This window comes from Miscanthus floridulus, chromosome 7, assembly GCF_019320115.1.
Source record: "Miscanthus floridulus cultivar M001 chromosome 7, ASM1932011v1, whole genome shotgun sequence".
Classification (NCBI taxonomy): domain Eukaryota; kingdom Viridiplantae; phylum Streptophyta; class Magnoliopsida; order Poales; family Poaceae; genus Miscanthus; species Miscanthus floridulus.
The window spans coordinates 109,106,143-109,119,550 of NC_089586.1; the positions used below are offsets into that span (position 1 = coordinate 109,106,143).

The 13,408-nt window shown below is 54.0% G+C and overlaps 1 protein-coding gene across 1 annotated transcript; it reads right to left on the bottom strand.

Annotated features, from left to right (window-relative positions):
• Positions 1-10,892: 10,892 nt before the first annotated feature.
• Positions 10,893-12,044, bottom strand: LOC136464211 (tropomyosin-1-like). The gene is made up of 3 exons (XM_066463170.1): positions 11,860-12,044; positions 11,639-11,785; positions 10,893-11,553 (listed from the first exon to the last, which is right to left on the bottom strand). The coding sequence occupies exons 1-3, from the start codon at positions 11,999-12,001 to the stop codon at positions 11,165-11,167; spliced, it is 678 nt and encodes a 225-aa protein (XP_066319267.1). The 5' UTR covers positions 12,002-12,044; the 3' UTR covers positions 10,893-11,164.
• Positions 12,045-13,408: the final 1,364 nt, after the last annotated feature.

Consider the following 13,408-nt stretch of genomic DNA (forward strand, 5'->3'; position numbering starts at 1 on the left):
TGGGCGCTTTAAATCCTTCCAGGCATGTCAGAGCTCAAACAGCATTGTGGGCGTCGACATTTGTCTTACAGTGTTATGGGCGCCGGCATTTGTCCTCGGACACGAATCCTGACGGGGACATACGACAACCACTATGGTCTAGGAGGAAATTCATGTCATCTACAGTAATGAACATGGGGCCTCTACGCCATTTGCTCCCCGTAGGGTCACGATTCGGCACCCTGGTGCGTCACGCTGCCCGCTGAGGCAGGATGCGACGTGACCACTTGCTGAACGAAGCCAAAGCACGACCCTATTAGGATCAGCGGACATGCTATCCCTAGCACTGTCTGTCGTGTCAGGGGGACTCGCTCAGAGGAAAAGGAGGACCTGGCATCGTTGAAGGATCTCCTTGGCCTCTGGTTTTTTTTCTTTCTCCCATTTGTAAATCCTTGCTTCCCCTTGGTCTATAAAAGGGAAAGGCATGGCACCCCACTAAGGGGACGGATCGATTTAACACACCATGCACCACATCGCACATAGCTGAGCAGCAACCAAGCTCTCAGCACCCATTCGACCTTTCCATCTGAGACTTGGGACCTGTCCCTCTCTCGCCCGTTTGTACCCCCTACTACGAACCTTTCAGTGCAAATAACACGAGCAGCGGCCACGAACTGGACGTAGGGACATTCTGCCCAAATCAGTATAAACCTTGTGCCTTTTTAGCACACCATCCGGGCCCAACACGCAATAATACAAATTTACTAGTTGGTGTTTACTCGAAACACCAACAGTTGGCGCGCTAGGTAGGGGACCTTTGCGCGTTCTGACATTAACATCAGGCTACGGATGGCTAGTCACGATATCAGCTGGGTCCTAGGTGCACAAGTGCGCTTCGGGGACCTAGACTTCATCATCACGGTGGGAGGAGAGTTGGCGTTGGCTCACGCCGCCATCCAACCTCTCCCCTCCATCGGCCTCAACTACGAGAGGCTTGAGTGCTAGCTCAGTGTCTCCTTGGGACCCCAGCCATCCAGGGAGGACCAGCGTCGCCTCACCTTTTCCAACGCCAACAACATGGCATGGCTCACCAAAGGAGAACCTCTCTCTCCGGAACACCACATATGGAGCGCCCCGATGGTACTTCTGTTCGGTCTCCGCAACGCCGCGGTGACCGTTAGCCACCTTGTGGCACAACGCATGGTCTCACATCCCACAGACAACGAGTTCGTAGGGGTGATTGAATGCGTCACGAAATCTCTCCACTACCTCCTCGCAGAGGAGCCAGGGTCGCCCTCTGGCTATAACTCCAGTAGGGGGAGCCATCACCCCTCTCGAGAATGCTTCATGACAAGAACTCCCGAGGGACACGTCAAAAGCATCTCTGAGGAGGAGGCTACCCCAGCGGATAACCTCAACAACGAGGCCGAAGGGGAGACAGCGGCCCCACCTCATATGGGGGTGGACCAGCTAAAAGCCCGACATCAAGAGATCGAGGAAGCGCGACTCTAGCTTGTGCAGGAAAGCGCGAAGCTCAATCGGGAGATCGAACGCCATGGAGACGGTGGGTGCGCCCGCGCCATGGCCCGCGACGTGAACCGAAGGATCATCGCCGATGATGAAGCCCTCCCTTGCTTCACTCGGGTGAGCCAGAACATCGCCACCACGACGGCCTTGCTTCATGGCCTTCTAGAGGCCGCAACGCTCGAGGATCGTCAGGCCCACCATGAGATTCGCACGCTGCTCGAGCATGCGACGGCGCAGCAGGCAGAGAGCTCGTTGTCTCGGCGACGCGAACTCGACGCCAGCCAACACACGCTCTTCGGGCGTCTCGACAGGGACACGTTGGTCCACCAGGCACCATAAGGCGGCAGGCGGCGCGCCGTGGTCCCGGTGCATCAGCGTCTCGGTCGTAACCGCGATGCACGCAACACTCTCGATGCTCGCAGGCGTACCCACGATGATCCAAGAGAGGGAGCCAGCCACGGCTATCATCCTCAACATGGCGGATGCTACGACAGCGGTGAGGACCAAAGCCCGAGCCCCGGCCTACCAGGGCTTCAGGCCTTCAGCCATCACATCCTCAATGCTGTTTTCCCGCCAAGGTACCGACCACCAACCAGTATCCTGAAGTACTTTGGGGAAACAAACCGCGGACTATGGCTCGAAGACTATCGGCTTGCCTACCAAGCCGGTGGTGTGGATAATGACAACTTCATTATCCGCAACCTTCCATTGTTCTTGGTCGATTCGGCACGAGCGTGGTTGAAACACCTGCCGTCCAACAGAATCTAGAGTTGGGCGGACCTGAAGGAGATATTTGTGGGGAACTTCTAGGGCACATACAAGCGCCATAGGAACCCATGGGATCTCAAAAACTGCCGATAGAAGGCCAGTGAAACCCTCCACGGGTACATCCGGTGGTTCTCCCAACAGTGCAACGAGCTACCTAACGTCGTCGACGTCGACGTTATAGAAGCTTTTCTGTCCGGGACTACCTACGAGTCTTTGGTTCATAAGCTAGGACACAAGGGCCCATGAACCACCAAAGAACTCCTGGACATCGCCATCAGCCATGCCTCAGGAGAAGAAGCGGTCGGGGCGATCCTCGATTGTCTCGATGGCAAGGCAAGGCGGGACAAGGGCGCCGGTGAAGGCACCTCCAATTGTTCTACCAAAAGGAAGAATAAGAAGCAATGGCGCGAGGACTCACTCGTGGCCACTACTGACCGCAAGGGTGGTCGGAAGCCCACCACTCCAAACCATTTTGAAAAACTACTCGAGGGGCCATGCCCAAACCATGCTTTCCTAGTCAAGCATCTATACAAGGACTACGGCCTCATGCGACGGTTCTTGTCTAGAGGCTCCAACAAAGGGGAGCATGGAAAAGACCTTGCTCCCACCGTGGACGACGCCGAGGAGAAGGATGATGGCTTTCCGACACCGGACGGTTGCCTCATGATCTTCAGAGGATCAGCGGCCTATGACTCCAGACGCCGTCAGAAGGTCGCGCGCCGTGAAGTCTATACGACCGAACTAGCCACACCTGCCTTCCTCCGATGGTCAGAGTCCACCATAACCTTCGATCGGACCAACCACCCAGAGAGTGTCCCGCATCTAGGGAGATATTTGCTCATGGTCGATCCGATCGTCGGTGTGGGGGTATTAACCCCTATACCCTTACGGCTAAGCTTGGGCTGGCCCGGATCGATGGGTTCAGTCCACCCGAAAGATGATGTGCGGCCCAGTTAACCTGATCGGAGTCCCGCACAAGGAATCAAGACGGATTTGGCGACCAAGCAGGATCCTGGTCGGTTAGAATAGGAATCCTTATCCGGCCAGATATGGCAATTGTAACTGACTAGGATTAGTTTCCAGATCTGTAACCCTGCCCCCCGGACTATATAAGGCGGGCAGGGGACCCCTCTAAAAAATATCTCTCATTGACATACAGCAATACAAATCAGACGCAGGACGTAGGTATTACGCCTTCTTGGCGGCCGAACCTGGATAAAACCTCGTGTCTGTCTTGCGTCACCGTCTTGTTTGGGGCTTGCACATCTGTCTGCCAATAATCTACTACCTTGGGCATACCCCTAGGTAGACTGCCGACCATATTTCGTCGACAGTGGCGCGCCAGGTAGGGGGTGTGCGTACTGCTCTCCAAACAAACAAGATGGTCATCATCTCTGGCTCCATGGCTACGCCCAGCGGCCTCACGTTCACCGTCGGCCAGATCACCTGGACCACCAGCTCCGACGACTCCATCGCCATGGCCACGGGGGAGGCATGGATTCAGCCTGCGTCGACGACTACTTCACCTGCATCGGCTACGGCTCCGACCACGGTGAACACAGCTCCGACCACGGTGAACACGGCTCCGACCATGGTGAACACGGCTCCGACCACGGTGAACACGGCTCCGACCACGATGGACCTGGCTCCGACCACGGGACATCTGGCTCCGACCACGCCTACAGCCACGCCAACAACCCGTCATCCGCTTCCCCGCTACAGAGGGAAGCAGATCGACAACACCGACCTGCTCGATTCCGTTGATCGGGTCGGCATCCAACTCGCTGAAACCCTGGCTCTGGTAAGTACGATTCAAACCCAACCTAACGAGCAGGTAATAGCTCTCCACGATAGATCTATCCAACCAGCTCGGACCAGTCGTCCTGTGCGATTTGGAACAGATCTTGTGGTCGTATCAACTCCTGAGGGGCGTTTCGCTCATCGCCGGCCAGACATCGCGACGGGTCTCCGACTCTACGAGTACGAAGCCCCGACGGAGAACCACCAGGTCCAGCCCTACGGCCTGCAAAACGCTGCCTCTAGCTACGCGTACGACCTGCGACACCGCTCGGATCTGTGTCCTGTACACCGATCTCGGCCGAAGCCATGCAACATCGTCAACATGGTCCGGATCGAAGATTATCAGGAAGGATCCGTCCACACAGTCCAAGAAGGTGACTCCAGCTCCTCATCCGGCATCGCGTCCAACGCATCTGTCCACACCGAGCTTCAGCGTCACGAAGATGAAGGCGCCCAATATGATCTGGATCTACCAGACCATGCCCCGGGTTTCCCCCAATTTCCGTCTTTCCCGCCAAGACGAGGGGATTTGATCCATGTTGTCAGCAACGACGAGCCGCCAGCAGTTGGCGAAACAGAACAAGAAAAGACTGCACGCGAAGCACGCAATATTGACCGGTTTAATCGCTGGCAAATCGAAGCTGAAGCAGACCAGGAGGCACGACGCATAAGGGTCCAACCGCGTGACCTCAACAATGCTTTCGACAGGGTGGGGGATAAACAAGTCTTCAAGACCCCAAGCGCCAACATAGCCGTCGCCATGGCGACGATGCAGCGGCTGCCCAACACTCCCGAGACTCAAGTAATCCGTGATGACATACAAGCTTATCTGACGGCTGCTATGGCTCAGACCGCAGAGATGAACCAAGCCCGGGCTCCATCTGTTTCTGTCGAATCAAGCCACAGCCGCCAATACTCAAGTCGCTCACAGCCACTCAACCTACGTGGCTCGCGCAATAACGACCCATCGGACAACCGTCAAGGCGGGAACAGTGGTCGTGATGGTGGTCGGGACGACAACCGCCGCTGGGAGGATAACCGCCACGACGTTCGAGGCGACAACCGCCGAGATAACCGCGACAATCGCCGTGATAACCACGGTCGCAGCGCTAATCCAGGTGGCAATCGAGATCGCCGCGATGGCAATAACGATCTCCGCCATTACCTCGGTGGACGTGATTTGCGTGCTCGCATCAACCAGAGAGCCGACGATCATGCATCCCATGAAAGCTATCGCCGTATGGAGTACGACACCGTCCACGGTCCGCCGAGTCTGAAGCAGTTCACTCCACACCTGCGCCAAGTCATATGGCCCAAGAATTTCAAGCTCGAGAAGCTTCAGAAGTACGACGGCAAAGAAAACCCCGAATTATGGGTCATGCTCTATGAAACCACGTGCCGATCAGCCATGGCTGACGAGCACGTTATGTCTAACTACTTCCCAGTCGCCGTTGGTCATGCAGGTCACCAATGGCTAGTTAGCTTGCCGGCAAACTCTTTTGACTCTTGGCAGGAACTCAAGCAGGCCTTCATCGACAATTTCATCGCTACTTGTGAACAACCCGGCAACAAGTACGATCTGCAACGGATCCGAGATCGGAAAGACGAACCACTGCGCGAGTACGTTCGGCGTTTCTCGGAGATGCGCATCAAGGTCCCATCAATATCCGACAACGAAGCAATCGAGGCTTTCGTCACCGGCCTCCGCTTCCACGACGCCCTAAGAGACAAGCTCCTCCGGAAAAGACCTGAGTCAGTCATAGCGCTCTTGGCCACCGCTAAGAAATACGCGGACGCTGACGACGCTAAAAAGATAATCGTCGAAGAAGAAGCGAGGGACCCACGCTCCGACCACCCCCCACACCGCGATGATTACCGCGGCAACCGTGGTCGGAACGACAATTTTGACCGCCGCAACCAGCGCAACGACTCCCGCGACCACCGTGATCAACGTAATCAGCGGCGCAACCGCCGTGATGATTACAGAAGCAAGCGTGCTCGGGAAGACGATGGCGAGGTCAATACTGTGAAAAAGGGCGGAGGACGTCGTAACTACGAGGACGATTACGCCAAGGCATTGAAGGGCCCCTGCCAGCTCCATCCCAAGTCGAACCATACCATGGAGAATTGTCGCGTCCTCAAGACTATCTACACGCGCCAACAGGCCTCGGATATGTCCGACAAGCCTACTGACGTGAGGGAACAGCGCAATGAGGACAACGACGACGACGATGTAGATCCTCGTCATAAATACGTCAAGCCGACGGATCGCGTGCACACCATCATCGGCGGCAAGGTGTCCATTGAGACCAAACGAGAACGCAAGCTGCTCGCCCGCGCCTGCTTGAACGTGGCAAAGAACGACAACCTTCTTACCGATCCGCGGCTTCCTCCGTGGTCTCACCGTGAAATCTACTTCAGCAGGAAGGATCAATGGGCCGCCATACCCGAGCCAGGGCGTTTTCCCCTAGTCCTCGATCCTTGTATCAACAAGGTTCAGTTCGACAGGGTACTGATCGACGGCGGCAGCTCCATTGATATAATGTTCAAGAACAGCCTGCCCGCTCTGAAAATAGCCCAGGCGGACCTGAAGCCATACGAGGCACAGTTCTGGGGCGTTCTCCCCGGACAGAGCTCCACACCTCTCGGGCAGATCACGCTACCTGTGCAGTTTGGGACTTCGGACCACTTCCGCACCGACTACGTCAACTTCGTGGTCGCTGATTTCGATGGCACCTACCATGCTATTCTTGGTCGACCGTCGCTCACCAAGTTCATGGCCATACCTCATTACAGGTATCTGGTGCTCAAGATGCCTACTGAGAAAGGAGTTTTAACCCTCAGGGGCAACGTATACGTAGCTTATACCTGCGAGGACGACAGCTTCAAAATAGCAGAGGCCCACGACCTCTCTATTCGCATGGCCGAGACCATGCTCAACGCTAAGAAGACCACGGCCGACCACTTGGAGATCCCAGAGCTCGAGGCTCCGCGCAAGAACATCAGGTGCAAGGAGCACAAGACGATCCAGCTGGTCGAGGGCGATCCCAGCAAAACGGCCCTCATCGGGGCCGACCTGGATCCCAAATAGGAAGACGCGCTCGTCAGGTTCTTGAGGGGCAACATGGATGTGTTTGCATGGAAACCTTCCGACATGCCCGGTGTACCTCGGGACTTGATTGAGCACTCCTTGAATGTCAACAGCAAAGCCAAACCAATCAAGCAGAAGCTACGACGGTTCGCTCGCGACAAAAAGGAGGCGATTAGGGTAGAAGTTACACGGCTTTTGGCAGCCGGATTTATCAAAGAAGTGTATCATCCGGAATGGTTAGCCAACCCGGTTCTTGCACGCAAAAAGAATAATGAATGGAGAATGTGCGTTGATTACACTGATCTCAACAAACACTGCCCTAAGGACCCCTTTGGCTTGCCTCGCATAGACAAGGTTGTAGATTCAACCGCCGGTTGCGAGCTGCTTTCCTTTCTCGATTGCTACTCTGGTTATCACCAGATCGCTCTCAAAAAGGACGACCAGATCAAGACATCTTTCATCACGCCCTTCGGCGCCTACTGCTACACGACTATGTCGTTCGGGCTCAAAAACGCCGGTGCTACCTACCAACGCGCTATACTGGCCTGCCTCAACGACGAGATAAAAGACGGCCTCGTCGAGGCTTACGTCGACGATGTAGTTGTCAAAACCAAGGAAGCACATACCCTTGTTGACAATCTGGAACGCACCTTCGTAGCCCTTAATACGTTCCAATGGAAATTAAACCCAAAGAAGTGCATCTTTGGTGTCCCTTCTGGCATACTGCTCGGCAACGTCGTCAGTTACGACAGCATACGCCCTAACCCGGAGAAAGTCAAAGCTGTCTTAGACATGAAGCCCCCAAAAAAGGTGAAGGATGTCCAGAAGCTCACCGGCTGCATGGCTGCTCTAAGCCGTTTCATATCAAGATTAGGAGAAAAAGGACTACCATTCTTCAAACTGCTCAAATCGTCCGAGAAGTTCGAGTGGTCGGAGGAAGCAGACGCTGCCTTCACGCAGCTGAAACAATACCTCACGTCACCTTCGGTACTTACTGCTCCCAGAGAAGACGAAACTCTCCTGCTTTACATTGCGGCAACCGAACGGGTGGTTTCCACTACAATGGTGGTCGAGCGCGACGAGCCGGGCCACGCCTACAAGGTACAGCGGCCAATCTATTTCATTAGTGAGGTACTCAACGAATCCAAGACCAGGTACCCACAGATTCAGAAACTGCTCTACGCCATACTGATAACATCCCGAAAGTTGAGACATTATTTCGACGGATATCGTGTGGTGGTCATGACCGAGTATCCTTTGGGGGACATCATTCGCAATAAGGATGCGAACGGGCGCATCGTCAAATGGGCAATGGAGCTATGCCCCTTTTCCTTGGAATTTGCAAGCCGTACTACAATCAAGTCTCAGGCACTCGTCGATTTCATCGTCGAGTGGACAGACTTAAGCACGCCCGCTTCTCCGGGATCCGACGAATATTGGACGATGTACTTCGATGGTTCTCTCAATATTGACGGTGCGGGAGCAGGAATTCTTTTCATATCACCATCCAAGGAGCAGCTCCGGTACGTCCTCAGGATTTACTTCCCAGCATCTAATAATGCCGCCGAGTATGAAGCATGCTTGCATGGTCTACGCATTGCAGTTGAGCTTGGAGTTAAACGTCTCTATGTTTACGGAGATTCGGCTTTGGTCATCAACCAACTCAACAAGGACTGGGACACGACCAGTGAAAAGATGGACGCATATTGCAAATCGATAAGAAAGCTGGAAGGCAGGTTCTATGGCATCGAGTACATACACGTGGTCCGGGACAAGAACCAGGCAGCGGATGCGTTGTCAAAGTTAGGATCATCCCGAGCCAAAATCCCACATGGCGTATTCGTCCAAGACCTGCTCACGCCCTCCATTGAAGACGAAGATTCAACGACCGACAAAGTCTCAGACCAGCAATTAGTGGCTACGGTTCCGGCGCCGAGCGCAACCGAGCCGCTTCCGACCACTCATGAGCCAGACTGGAGAACACCTTTCATCAAGTACTTAACAGACGGTAGCGGTTATATCGATCGAACAGAAAATGAACGCCTGATGCGTCGTAGTAAGCAGTATCTGCTCGTCGATGGCAAGTTATGGCGCAAAAACGCTAAGGAGGAAATCTTGATGAAGTGTATAACCCAGGAGGAAGGCAAGCATCTCCTAGACCAAATCCACTCTGGCTCCTGCGGCAACCACGCGGCCTCAAGAACACTGGTCGGTAAGGCTTTCCGAGCAGGGTTCTATTGGCCGTCAGCAGTGGCCGACGCAGAAAAGCTAGTCCGCCGCTGTGAAGGTTGTCAGTTCTTCTCCAAGAGAATCCATGTACCGGCACATGAGATCCAGACGATTCTAGCCTCTTGGCCCTTCGCATGCTGGGGACTGGACATGATCGGGCCTTTCAAACCAGCTCCTGGGAAATTTACATGCGTCTTCGTGCTAATTGATAAGTTTTCTAAGTGGATAGAATACATGCCTCTGGTACAGGCATCCTCAGAGAAAGCCATCACATTCCTCGACCAGGTCATCCACCTTTTCGGCGTGCCCAACAGCATCATTACTGATCTGGGTACTCAGTTCACCGGGAACGCTTTTTGGGACTTCTGCGATGAAAGGAGCATAGTTGTAAAATACGTCTCGGTGGCGCATCCTAGAGCTAATGGACAAGTCGAGCGGGCAAATGGCATGATCTTGGACGCATTGAAAAAGAGGATGTACAGAGAAAACGATAAAGCTCCTGGAAGATGGCTCAAGGAGTTACCAGCCGTTGCCTGGGGCCTCCGAACTCAGCCCAGTCGTAACACTGGCGTCTCACCATACTTTATGGTTTACGGCGCTGAAGCAGTCCTTCCACCAGATATAGCTTTCCGATCAGCACGGGTAGAGAACTTCGACGAAGGCAAGGTCGACGAAGTACGGGAGCTAGAAGTCAACAGTGCAGAAGAGAAAAGGCTTGAATCTTGCGTACGCACGGCCAAATACCTTGCTGTTTTGCACAGGTACTACAACAAGAACGTTAAAGAGCGTTTCTTCGTGGTCGGGGACTTAGTCTTGAAGTGGAAGATGAACTAGGCTGGTGTCCACAAACTCGCAACCCCATGGGAGGGACCCTTCATGATCAAGGAAGTCACACGTCCAACGTCTTACAGGTTAGCTCATCTAGACGGCACGGACGTACCGAACTCATGGCACATCGACAAGCTTAGACGTTTCTATGCTTAACTACTAAGATATGTACTCTACTTCTATTTTCGATTTACTTTACTAAAGCAACTATGATTTCTCCGACCACTCTAATGTGTCACTCCAAATTTTATGGTTATTCTAACTTAAGCCAGTACAAGCCGACCAACACTCCTCCTACGGTTTTCGGAGCAGGCCCTGTCTCCAGTTCCTCCCAACACATGCACGGGATCCGCTCTCTACGTTGCGGGTGATCGGCAGGTCCCCCCTGGTTTGGCTTGTCTGCGTTCACGTGTGCACAGGTCATAGTACCTCATACTCCGACCACATGCCAGACTAGGGCCGCACAAACTTTTCAGGATGTCGTGTCGAGCAAAACGGTACAACTAAACAGAACGTTAACACGTTCCCACTTAGTTACACCAACACAAAATTTCAAGCTTAAAGTACGTTTTGTATAAAACAAACAAGCTTATAATGATATACAATTACGTTATTACAAGCTTGCCTAAAAAGGCTCAAGTTTACAATAACATAACTATGTCCTCCTTCTACAGCTTTAAGCCTATTACATTGGCTGGTCGGGGCGCATGGCATTTACTGCTCGCCGCCTCTGATACCCTACTCGAGTCTCGGGGACTCTGGAGCTAGTCAAGCTGAAGGGGATGGCCCCGCCGGTGCCTGGCTGGTCGAGACCGCAGGCTTCGTTGGTTGGCTTGTAGCTGATGGCATTTCCAGCTGGCTTGTCGATGGCATACCCTGCACAGGTGCTGTCCCACCTCCGCACAGGTTAATATCGCCAATTATCTTTGACGACAAGTCCAGCTAGGCCGTCCGAAGCTCTTCGGCCTGGTCTGTGTCTATCTCCTTCGGGTACCCAGCCTCCAAGCGTTTGAGATCGATCAGGGGGTAGTGAGCACGCACCATGCTTAGCACATGGGCACCCATGTACTCACCCGCCTCCTTCACGAAGTCTTGGAACCATCCCCATGCTTGCTTGCATCTCTCGACCAGTCCGAGCTGAGGTGTCCTTAGCTCTTCCTCTGTGAGCGCCGGGTCGATAAGGTCGAGGACGGGCACAATGCCTGTTGCCATTTCTTGGCACCGCTTGCTCCATGTGTCCCGCTCCTCGGAGGCCTTAAGGCATTGTGCTTTCCAGTCGTCGCGCTCCTTGATCACGGCCTCAAGGTGCCTCTTGGCATTGACTTTCAAAACTGAAAACAGTACAAGACATCAAACGTGATGACACGACAAGGCGATGCGGGCAATTGAATGAGAAAGGTGGTCTGGAGTGCTTACTTTTCAGGTCGTCCTTCATTTTGTTAGTGTGGTCTTGGAGTTCCGACTGGCGGCATGCCAGTTTCTCGTTGTCCTCCTTCAGGCGACCACATTCTGCAAGCGCGCGGCTGTTCTCCCCCTGGAGGCGGGTCACTTCAGCTTCTAAACCTGCATTACAGCTATTACTGTCAAGAACAAAATAACGCAAGTCCTGCACTTGCTATGATACGGTGAACACTTACTTGTTTTCTCCTGCTCTTTGTTTTCGAGCTGGCCGACCAGGTTTTGGTTCTGTGTTTCTTGGTCTGTCCTCTCCTGGTCGGCGGCTTTAAGGTGGCGCTGTAGGCGTTCCACTTCAGTCGTCAGCTCCTTATTGGTCATCATGATTCCTTCTATCTGGTCGAAGCACCTTTTTCGGTATCTTGCAGTTTTCATCAAGTCCTGCACACAAACAAGCCACATCAGACAGCTCGACTACACAACAGGGTCAAGGACTAAAGCCAAATATACCTGGACTTCAGTCACCAGACGCTTGGTCGCCCGTTCGACTCTTAAGGTCTCTTCGACCTCTAGGATTTCCTCGTGCATGACCCATTCGTCGTTCCGATAGCGCGACACATATACATGTTGTCGCCTATCTTGGGGACGGCCTAGGACTTCTTCTACTTCATCCTCTTCAGCCTCCTGTTCGGGAAGTGGCACTGGTCCGGAGTTCACAGACTCCACGACCACCAGGGCTTTCCCACGAGCCGTCGCGTCGGCAACCATGTTCCGGGCAACTTCTGGCTGCTACCCCTCGGCTAGATCCAGCTCCCTTGGCGCTGTGGTATCCGCCTCATCAGGTTTCGTGCTTGGAGCACTTGTATTCTGCTCGGGGACTGGCATCTGGTCGTCCGCCTGCTGAGGCCCAGGCGGAGTCCCTGCCATGGGCTCCTCCACGGCTGGTTGCTGAGCAGTTTGTCCAGCTGTTGTTGGTAAGGACGTTCCGCACCCAGCTAGCTGGTCGGGGTTTTCGGTGGATGCCGATCTAATACATTCAGAGACAAATTCAGAAGATAATAGCATCCAATGCAAAATGCAAAGCTTACATCAAAAGTATAGATACTTACAGTTTTGATTTGCGGAAGGATGTGAGGAAGGAACGTCTCCTCGACCGCCCCTGCTCCGCTTGCTCGGCAGTTTCCACCGGGACTTGTTCAACCTCCGGTACGGGCGTCGGAGTACGATGCGGCATGTTCTCTTCATCTGTGCTCTGTATTGCAGTGGTCGGTGCTGTGACCACTGCTGGCACAGAGGAGCCACCCTGCTCCAACGGTCCCACCTGCCTTCTCCTCTTTCAGGGGACGAGCCGGAAGATGTCCGCATCCTCTGCTTCGTCGTCCGACGGGGGGAAGATGGCTTGACGTCGTTTGCTGGCAGCCGGACGCTTGCCAGCGGCTCTGGTCGAGGTGTCCTCTACGGTCTCGAGTACCGCCCAGTGAACGTCGTTGGTCCTGGCGCTGGTCTGGGCGGCTGGCCCAGTAGCTTGTGGCCATTCTACACCGGGGGGAGGCGACACAAACACTCCTGCCCGGTCACGGCCATTACACTGAGACACAAAATGAAGGAAAAGACAGTTATTTTCTTGATGCAACATGACTCTACAGTTAAAAGGAGGCGTCATTTACCTTTGGGGGAGGGCGAGCCAGCTTGAAGGCGTGTTCGATGGCGTTCAGTGCAACATAATTGGGATCGGCCAGGTTGAACAGCTCTCCAATCCTGGCCTTTATTTTCCATCTTGTCGAGCGCCTC

Coding starts and splice junctions, on each gene's coding strand:
- LOC136464211 (XM_066463170.1), bottom strand. CDS start 12,001: ATGATGACCAATAAGGAGCTGACGACTGAAGTGGAACGCCTACAGCGC. Junction 11,786..11,859: donor CAAAGAGCAGGAGAAAACAA/GTAAGTGTTCAC, acceptor GCTGTAATGCAG/GTTTAGAAGCTGAAGTGACC. Junction 11,554..11,638: donor AATGAAGGACGACCTGAAAA/GTAAGCACTCCA, acceptor TACTGTTTTCAG/TTTTGAAAGTCAATGCCAAG.